Source organism: Aedes albopictus, chromosome 2 (genome assembly GCF_035046485.1).
Source record: "Aedes albopictus strain Foshan chromosome 2, AalbF5, whole genome shotgun sequence".
NCBI lineage: Eukaryota > Metazoa > Arthropoda > Insecta > Diptera > Culicidae > Aedes > Aedes albopictus.
In genome coordinates, this window is record NC_085137.1 from 325,667,183 (window position 1) to 325,677,243 (window position 10,061).

Sequence of the window (10,061 nt, forward strand, 5' to 3'; positions counted from 1 at the left end):
TTCGTAGTCGCGAAGTCTATTGCTGTAGACGAGGTACTACCTATGGCGGATCGGATGTCCCTCTAGCCATCTTCAAGTGTAGCTGCGCCAAGCTGCTCTTCCGTTGGTAGGGCCACTGCTAGCTGCTGTGCGTAGTCTTGAGCCATTTCTGCGTTACGCATCTGCTCGATGTTGAGCCGCGGTGTTCGACTAACTATCAAAAGTGGTCGATTTAGTTTTCTGTTTGATGGTCGGGTGATCTCCAGGTGGCTTTGTGGATATTATTGCGGGGGAAGTTAGTGCTTCAGACTACCATACCACGGGAGGCTGCAAAGTTTACGCACCGCAGGCCGTTATCATTCGAAGCGGCGTGCAGGCTGCTGCATCGTATGTTTGCTCTAACTGCGCGTAGAACGCTTCTTTTTCGTCATCAGGTCTCCCTTCGTGTGGGCAGTGCACGTTGATGATACTGAAAAAAACGGCCCTTAACTCTCAAAATGCACATCCTTGTGTTGATCGGCTGCCACCCGATCACACGTTGTCGCATCTTGCCCAACACTATAAATCTTATTCCCAGTCATTGGTGATACCACAGCTTTCGTAGAAGGTAGCTGCTCGATGCCCGCTTTTCCACACTCTCTGTCCAGTCCATCAAAGCTCCTGCAACGCCACGATATCGAAGTTGTGGGGATGTAGTTCATCGTAGATTATCCTGTCACATCCTGCTAAACAACGTGACTTGCAATTCCATGTTCCAAGTTTCAAATCATAGTCCTTATTTCGTCGCGAGAGCCGATTGTATCGCGTCGTATTTTCTCCTGTGTTATTCGCAATGGGGATTTAAAGGGTGGCTTATTTTGCCTACGCCTACACTCCTGTTGGCGCCTCGCCGGAGTCATGGTTCCAATTCTGTCTAGCGTCCCAACCAACTCTGGGACGACCACGCGGATGGGGCTACTACCTAGGATTAGCTTTCACGCTTCACCTCCTTGCTGAACAAACGCTCCGGTCGCGCCTCTCTAATCTAGCAGCTGAAGACATAGCAAAAGTGCCCAGGCTGCACCCCAAGTATAGATGACAGTTCTCTTAGGTATGCCAGATCCTCCTTTGCATCCTTTGCACAGAGCTCAAATGGGATTTCATAACTATTTTTCATGTATGGGTGAAAAAAAAAAGCAATCTAGCATACCTTAGAAGCTGTCATCTATACCTTGGGCTGCACCACCAGCTCAGCACACAACTCTTAGCTAACGGTCTTTGTCATCACGTGACCCGTGCAAGCATGATGTAGGAACTTGTGAGGATCAGAGCTATGTTGGATACTCTCCTTATCGACTCACCGTTTTGCAGCCTCGGCACTTGCAATTATCGTCAATTGTCCCCCCCCCCTCCGAGAGCGGCTGACACCTAACCCTCTTCTGAACATTTGCTCTAAAGGACCCAGAAACTTGGATATCGGCTGACGGCCACTCATAATGGACCCCCAATCGAACTGGAAAGGAACAGTCAACATCCTCGTGCTCATCATTCTACCATAGACAGGGTAAAAAAGTGACAGCAGCGCAAATGCAACCAGTTCGATATAGTAGAACTAGAATATAGGCGCTGTACAAAGTATAAGTGCAGCTGCCAATTGGAATCGCTCACGCAGTGCCATATTGGACAAAAGAGCTGTAAATTAGGTTAAGTGGTTGAAGAATATTTAAATTCGGAGACGGCGGGTTCAATTCCCGTTCCGGTCGGGAACATTTTCTCGACTCCCTGGGCATAGTGTATCATTGTACTTGCCTCACAATATACAATTTCATGCAATGGCAGGCAAAGAAAGCCCGTCAATGAATAACTGAGAAAGTGCTCAAAGAACACTAAGTTGAAACGAGACAGGCCAAGTCCTTGTTGGGACGTAGAGCCATAAAAAAGAAGAAGCATATTAAAAAAAAAAATAGAAAAGTTATTGTAAAATAACAGTTTTTTAGGGATCACCCTATGTCAATGTTCCAAATTAAATTACCACGTTCAAATTAAGAGCAAAGTAAAAGGTGTCTTCGCAAAATTGCTCGAAATAGCATTGCCTACAACTTTGCTGAAAAACTCAACCGCATATGACTCAAAATTTAAAAGTTCCATTCCAGATTTGAGTTAATACGAGGACCATGGAAAGCAAATTTGATAACATTATCGAGACAATTCCACGCTTTCTCTCTTATTAGGGTGAAATGGTTAGCCGAATTCTCTGACATTAACCAAAGGCATCTTAATTTAATAATTTGTTTCTATAGATCATTTCAGAACAGTCTAGCTGTTCCGAGGTTGAAGATGGTACCCGAGCAGAGGGGAATATCAAACTAATAACTATCAAATCACATAATCTGTTTTTATATCTTGTTTTGATATTATTAACTTATCAAGGCATTTGTTTTCCATAACATGTTTTGTTTGACAATCTTATTTTGTTATGATCAAGCTATTGATATACACGCAAAAAATAATATTTTAATCATATGTTTTGTTATGGAACAAATTTAGTTATTATTATACTATTGTGAGTGTACAAATATTTAATAAACAATAGCACAACAATAACAACTTTTGAAATTGAAACTACATTACCTATCATTACATTACATACATACATATCATTTGAGATTTTGTTTACAGCATACCGAGTGTATGATCTAATTAGTTCCTCTAATTGTGACGTATCAGACGTAACACTAATAATTCCAATCGTACACCAATTTAGCGGTCTATTTGGAAATTTGTTAGTTGGCCAACTGCCCCACCCGAGGCGCTTGTATCGTTTTTGAGATGGGGCACATTGAGCAAGCCATGTTTTGTACATCTTGTATTATTAGAAATTTTCTCATCTTGTATTTTGCGTTGTGTAACTTTCAATTGATTTTATATAATAACTAGCAATGATTATTGATATGCTCTAAGCGCTTGTTTCCTTATTCATATAGGTTATAGGGCCTTGTACCATTTGGACAAGTGTACCAATTTTGGGCACTTAATGTCAATTTCAAACCAATCGATTTGAATTTTTGTATAGGGTTAGATATTGTATGTAACTCATCGTGTACCATTTAGGTATAAAATTGATTTAGTTACAGCGGCAAGTGCCAAAATTAGGTACACCTGCCCAAATGGTACAAGACCCTAGCATTATTACTGATTTTGATATTAGTTTAATATCATAACTAATTTTGCTTTTGGATTGTTATCAATAACTTTAAAATAACAACATTTGTTATTGAAATATTTCCCAAATTCATTGTTATTATGTTGTTATCGAACTTACAAAACATGTTATCAAATTGGACTTTCAGGAACATTTTTGTGTTATGATTTTTGTTATTTTGCTGCTTATGACAGCCAAGTTTATAACATAATTTGTTATGTTAATAACATGAAAATTACTTATTTCATTACTCAGTTATTTTGCTAAAATAACACATTTTCTTATACTGTTGTTATTCCCTTCTGCTCGGGTAAGCAATGTAAAAGAAATAAAGTACATAGTAATAAATAGTATTACAATATACAATATCCAATATACAATCTTCCTTAAGGCCCCTTAGCGTGTCATCGCAAAATGGCTTCTTCAAAATCATTGACCGAAATCAACTTTACACAACATTGCACCAATACATATTTGTAAAAAATCGACACTTATCTTATTCTATAAAATAATCAATTTCACGCGAGATATTCGGCATAAAAATGTATTCACACTACTTCAAATACAAGCCTCTTTCCAAGTAATTACGATTTCTAAGCATTATATCACTCGAAAGTAGAAATTTTTAACGATTTGTTTCGACCTCACTAAAAATGTGGTTGGCGGTGTTTACCACCCACCGCAGTACCAACGACGACGACGGCAGCGCGGTGGTGTCTTTTGGCGCGCACAATCATCGATCATTGCACGCAGTGATGTCGATCCTGCTGGCCAAAGCATCAATAAAATTGATCGAAATCTATTAAAAAATCCAGTCAAACACATTTGTTATGCATCATAAAATCAAAAATAATTTGTGGGGTGATTATTTTTTAATTTTTTTACCACAATTGTTAGTGAAATAAGCAAAGCATTATAATTTACGAAATCTTCACCAAGCGGTCCGCCAGCACTGCTGTTGCAGCAAACATAAACAGTGGGAGAGCGTACCAAAATAATTCGATCATTTCTAGCTTGTTACATAAAAAATCTAACATTTTTGGTGACATTTAGATATGTTTCCTTGTTATTCATTGAAGTAAAGTGGTTTACTGCTTGAGTTGCTTTCAAATGATTCATATTCTCGAAATATTTACATTGGAGGTACCGAGACAAAGAGGTGCTATTTTTGTTTGTTTGTTTATGGAATTGGTATAGAAAGGCTACACATCTACTATCGTGCTTGATGATTGTTTGGAATAAGAATCAAATAAGAAGAGTAAAATTTGAGCTGACACGCTAAGGGGCCTTAATGACGTTATGTTGCGATTGTTGTATCTAACATACTCTGACTTTTAATTGATATGAAGACAGACACAGTATAAGCTTGATGTTCCATGCTCCCTCTAATCGATTAACTGAACACGCTCGTGACAAAGATGGGTCAGTCATTGCTGGTGCTGTTGTTGCTACTGTTAGTAGTAGCAGCGATGGTGGTGGAAACGGCAAACCGCTATGTCCAGCCGACTTAGTTTCAATGTCTCTCAAGGCCAATGGATCGCTTGAAAGAGAGGTTTAACAAAGTTACGCGTCATAAGCATACAGTAGTGAATGCGCGTGAGCAAATGTCCGAAAAGATCACATAAATGAGATGAAAATTTTTGATTGGTTCGCGTCCGCCGCCGCGGTGGTACCGCACGTAGTCATTTCCACCTTCTGGGTAAACGCGGGGCGCTATGAAGATAGCCAAAGTTTCGTTCGTATAAATATTCTTCGACCGTTGACCAACAGCAACAGTTTAGCTGCAGCATTCGTTCTAGTGCCACATTTGTCCCATCGTACAGGAGATCCAAAATGTTCAAGGTGTGTTCTTTTGTGATTGCATATCAAGTGAATTGTGGAGAATTGGTCTAATTGATTATGGTTTTCGATTCGCAGATCATCGCTTTGGTTGCCTGTCTGGCCGTTATCGTATCGGCTGAATACTACCTAGAAGAACACCACCATCATGAAGATCATCATCATTCGCATCCAAAGTACAAGTTCGAATACGGTGTAAAGGACCCCCACACTGGTGACCACAAGAGCCAGTGGGAACACCGCGACGGAGATGTGGTTGTGGGAACCTACACTCTGGATGAAGCCGATGGAACCCACCGTATTGTGTCCTACAACTCTGATGACCACAATGGATTCCAGGCTCACGTGCAACGAGTTGGACACGCTCACCACCCACACGGTGAAAGCTACGCCAACATCGATCAGCACCACTAGAAAGGAATGGGCGGCGTAATTGTTCTTTTTGTTTTATCAGTTATTTGATTGTTGCTAGTTGCATAAGAAGATCACATGTCAAAACAATAGAACGTTCCTCGCTAGTACAATTGAAAATTTACTGCTTTTTTTTACAATATCACAAACAATTCGAACAGATTATTTGTATGCTTAGGATATTGTTTCTCAAACTCCAGGGATCGTGAAAAAAGGTTTCGTTTTGCTATTTCGACTTATGTTACCGATTATTCCACCATGAAGAAGAAAATGAAACTGTTTTTGGTTTGGTGGGTTCGTACCTTGTATTAACATTTTTCAATTTGTCAATTTTGAAAAACCGTACACTAAAATTTTAGAATTCAAGAAAGATCTTGATTATTTCTGCTAGGTCAAATTTGCGCCTTTTAAATTTAGCATTAGCATTAAATACCTTGAGGCACAGTTTATCAATATATACCATCAAGACAATACTAATTTCAAATTCCATGAAGAACTCGAATGAAAGATACAGCCCAAGTTACAGCCTATTGAAGCACGCAACTAACATTGGATCGCGTCTTAGCGCGAAAATTTGAACGCGATTATCTAGAAATTTTCTTTTGTCGGAAGTACTGTCACTGATCCAACATCCCAAAACTCTGCTAACTAAATTGCATTTTTTCGTATTTTAAACCTTGAGGAACTAGACAGTCCTCTTTTCATAAATATTGGCTGTTTAGACTTAACTAAATGCTTTCCGTCATGATTACCAAAAGGGGTTTCCAAATATTTTTGAACACCTAAAATATCCACTTTTTTTTAGCAAAATGGATTCGTATTGAGAATTTTCATGCTAAATTAACCATTCAGTACCACTAACATGTAATTTTCTACCAAAATCATATAACATTTTTTGATTCGCTATTTGTGTGCCGCTGTTTGTGTGCCGTCATGATTACTGGAGAAATCTTTAAAATAATCAGGCAGAATCCATGATGCCACCACGGAAGTAATGGGAATCCTGAAAAATAGTTTTAGTGTTTTAATTTTCGAGAATTTAGCAATCTGATAGTTCTGCACAATTTAAAAAGAATGTTCGGGATTGATCGTTGCAGAAATTTCAGAAATAATCCTTTGATGCATCCCTAAAAAAATGTCTGAAAAAGAAAGCATTGAATAGCAGGAGTGATTCTTTGAGGATTTATGAAAATTTTTACTTCATTCTTTTACTTAGTGTTGCATCGTTATTACATCGTTATATCGTTATAAATCGTTATAAACAATTCCTCGCCACAACATTCGGTTCATGGCTGCAGCCCATTATCTTCGGCCGCGTCCCACTTTTGCCAGATTGTTCTTCACCTGATCCGCCCATCTTGCACGCTGTCCTTCAGGCCTTCAGGTCTTCTTGTACCATTCGGATCTCTCGCGTACACCAGCTTTATTGTTTTTTTTTTTTTTATTATTGATGATATTGGATCTACATTAAATTATTCCCAATTACTGCTCTCGACAGGTGAAAGTCGAAGCCATCAGCAACCCTATTGAAAAGTGTAAGAAGATCACTAAGGGACCCATAAGTGGCATAGTTCGTGTGTCGGACAGGAATTTCAGAAAACGAAGAGCTCTACTTTGAACATGCAGTTGAATATTGGTCAGCAAAACCGTATAATCGATCCTTTACAAATAAAGATGTTAACACATCTGAGAGGAGCAGAGCACGGGCCACACTCCGACTAATCGCTAAACTTTTCAAATTGATGTGCTGTCAACGTCTCTCGTAAATGGGTACACCAAATCGGTCTCTCCATGGAAGGCATCGGAGAGCGAAACGGATGTACTTTCGTTGTACAGCTTCAATTCTATTCACTCCGTTACAATAGTAAGGATCATATCGGCGAACAATACTCTGAAGTTGAGCGCACCAGAGAGCAATACAGCTGCTACAGGCAATAGATGTCGGTGAATTCTTTCACGACACAGAACAGGAAGCTGAGGTTTCGGGACGCCTTTCCGACAGCATACGATATGCGCTACTGAAAAGACAACTCACTATCCAGCTGCACTCCTAGAACCTTAATACAATTAGTCCTTTCAATGGAAGTGCCGAAGATTTCTTAATTGTACAGCAAAAAATCCGTTTTCTTCGAGAAAGTTATAACGGCACACTTGTTGGGGTTTATTTTCATCCGGTTTGTAGCGCACTTCTCTGCAAAATTGATAAGCTGGTTGTTGGAGAAAGCGGGCATCGACAAGAGAACTTATTTGAAAATAATTTTCCATATCGTCGGCGAAGGACAAGAGAGGAACCTTCAATTTCCTAACATCATTGGAGTACCTATATAAGAAAGATCAAGGGACCAAGGTTGCTACCTTGGGGAATCCCAGAAGGAGCAGCAAAAATACGTGAAGTCACATCTCCAATTCCTACGGTGGCGGCCGATGAGATACGAACGCAGCCAACTAACAAAACTCCCACCGAAGCCTAGTTTTGCTAATTTGGGAATCGCAATTTCATGATTTATGCTATCGAAAGCAGCCGAGATGTCCAAATAAAGCGCATCAGTTTGTTTATCTTTACAGGAGCCATCAATTATATATGACGTAAACGACAGCAAATTGGTGTAGTAGATCTCTTTGGCATAAGTCCATGTTGATCTTCATCGATGTAGTGATGACAATGGCTAAAGATAAGGTTCAAACAACCACAAGTTAAAACAGTTTTGCAACTGAGCTTAGGGCGGAAATACCACGGTAGTAGCTTTGCAGGGTTGCTGTTCGGCTTTCTCACAACATGGCCTGCCCATCGTATCGCTCCGACTTTTGCGAACTTCCGGATGCTAGGTTCACCGTAGAGTGAAAGGAGCTCGTGGTTCATTCTTCGTCGCTACACACCGTTCCTCCTGCACACCGCCAAAGATGATCCTAAGCAGCCTACGATCGAACACTTCGAGTGCTTGCATGACCTCCTTGAGCATAGCCCATGTCTCCATGTGTCAGTACTGCCCATTATCGCATAGTTGACGTAAGTGCCACTGTAGTTTTCAGCACACTTTTGAAATTTTAACAATGATTAATAAAAAGTTTATGTTTTTTTTTTACGTTGATATCTTGATAGTGATTAGATCTTGTGCTCTATTGAATAAAACTGGTCACAATTATGCACATTTGATGGGTATAAGCTTGTGAGTGCTGACATTGTGGTAACATCAACTATGCGATTATGGGCAGCGTAGAGAACCACCGATCTTATTAGCGTTTTGTACACGGTGATATAGGTGCGAGGGTGAATCTTATCGACCGCAGGTGCTTGTGGAGCCCATAGTAGGCCCGACTTCCATTGATGATGCGCATTCGTATTTCGCGGCTAATGTTGTTGTCAGCCGTTAATAAGGATCCGAAGTAGACGAAATCTTCAACTACCTCTAACGTGTTCCCATCTATCGAACCACTGCTATAGCTATATATAGCTATATATACCATAATTTTTTAAATGCTTCCAGCACGCAAAAAATCCGCAAAAGAAATTCCTGAATTTCAGCACAACTTTGCTGATCAACTGTCAAAATTGCTGGATGGTTAAAAATATTTTGCAGTGTATACCTAGGCTTACCCTGTCGTTTGCGGTTCCACCTACTAGTAAGTAATTCTTTTGACGCGTTTACCATCAATCCTACATTTGTTGCTTCACGATTCAGGCGGGTGTACACTGTACAGTTCTGCCACAGTTTAAAATGTTCTAGTAATAATATCCATGTCACTATCAAATTTACTTGATTTGTGCTAACGTAATCCATGTCATCCGAAAATAAGATAAATTGGCCGGATTTCGTGAAAATCATGCGGCGGCTGCTGATCCCAGCGAATCACATAACACCTTGCAGGGTGATATTGAACAGCAGGCATGAGATTCCATCATGTCCCTGGCGAGAATCTAGAAAGATCTCCCGAAACCCTTACGCAGTTTTCATCACCGTCCATCGTCATTTTCATCAGTCTGGTGAGCTTCCCGGAAAAACCGTTCTCGTACATGATTTTCCTTAGCTCTGTGCGGACGATACTGTCGTACGTGGCCTTGAAGTCGATGAACAGGTGGTGCGTTGGTACCTGGTATTCGCGGCATTTCGTTGTCGTCCGTTGCAACGGACAACGCGTTGTCCGTTGTCGAGGCCGTCGACGAAGCCGGCCTAATAACTTCTCACAAACTCATACAATTTAGGTGAAAGATAACGAAAGATGATCTGGGATAGCACTTCGTAGGAGGCATTCCGAATTGTGATTGCTCGGAAGTTCTCACGCTCCAACTTGTCACATTTCTTGTAGATGGGGCATATGACCCTTTCCTTCCACTTCTTCGGTAGTTGCTCGGTCTCCCAGGTCCGAACTGTTACCCGGTGCAGGCAGGTGGCCAACTTTCCCGGATCCATCTTGATAAGTTCCACTCCGACACCATCTTGCTAGCTGGCTTATTGTTCTTGAGTTGCTAGAAAGCATTAAGGTGGCCCACACTTATATGAAAAACAAAAATTTCGAAAAATGCCAAGTCTTACCTCCAAAATCAGTTGTTTTGGACGCCCAGAAGCTGCGTCTAAAATTTGAGCAAAATCGGTTGAGCCTAAGGGGGCGCTCAAAACGCTTGAAGTTTGTATGGGAAAACTTGGCCAAATGT

The 10,061-nt window shown here is 40.5% G+C and overlaps 1 protein-coding gene across 1 annotated transcript; it reads left to right on the forward strand.

The window, feature by feature from the left end:
* Positions 1 to 4,808: 4,808 nt before the first annotated feature.
* Positions 4,809 to 5,530, forward strand: LOC109403100 (cuticle protein 19-like). The gene is made up of 2 exons (XM_019675837.3): positions 4,809 to 5,002; positions 5,078 to 5,530. The coding sequence occupies exons 1-2, from the start codon at positions 4,994 to 4,996 to the stop codon at positions 5,411 to 5,413; spliced, it is 345 nt and encodes a 114-aa protein (XP_019531382.1). The 5' UTR covers positions 4,809 to 4,993; the 3' UTR covers positions 5,414 to 5,530.
* Positions 5,531 to 10,061: the final 4,531 nt, after the last annotated feature.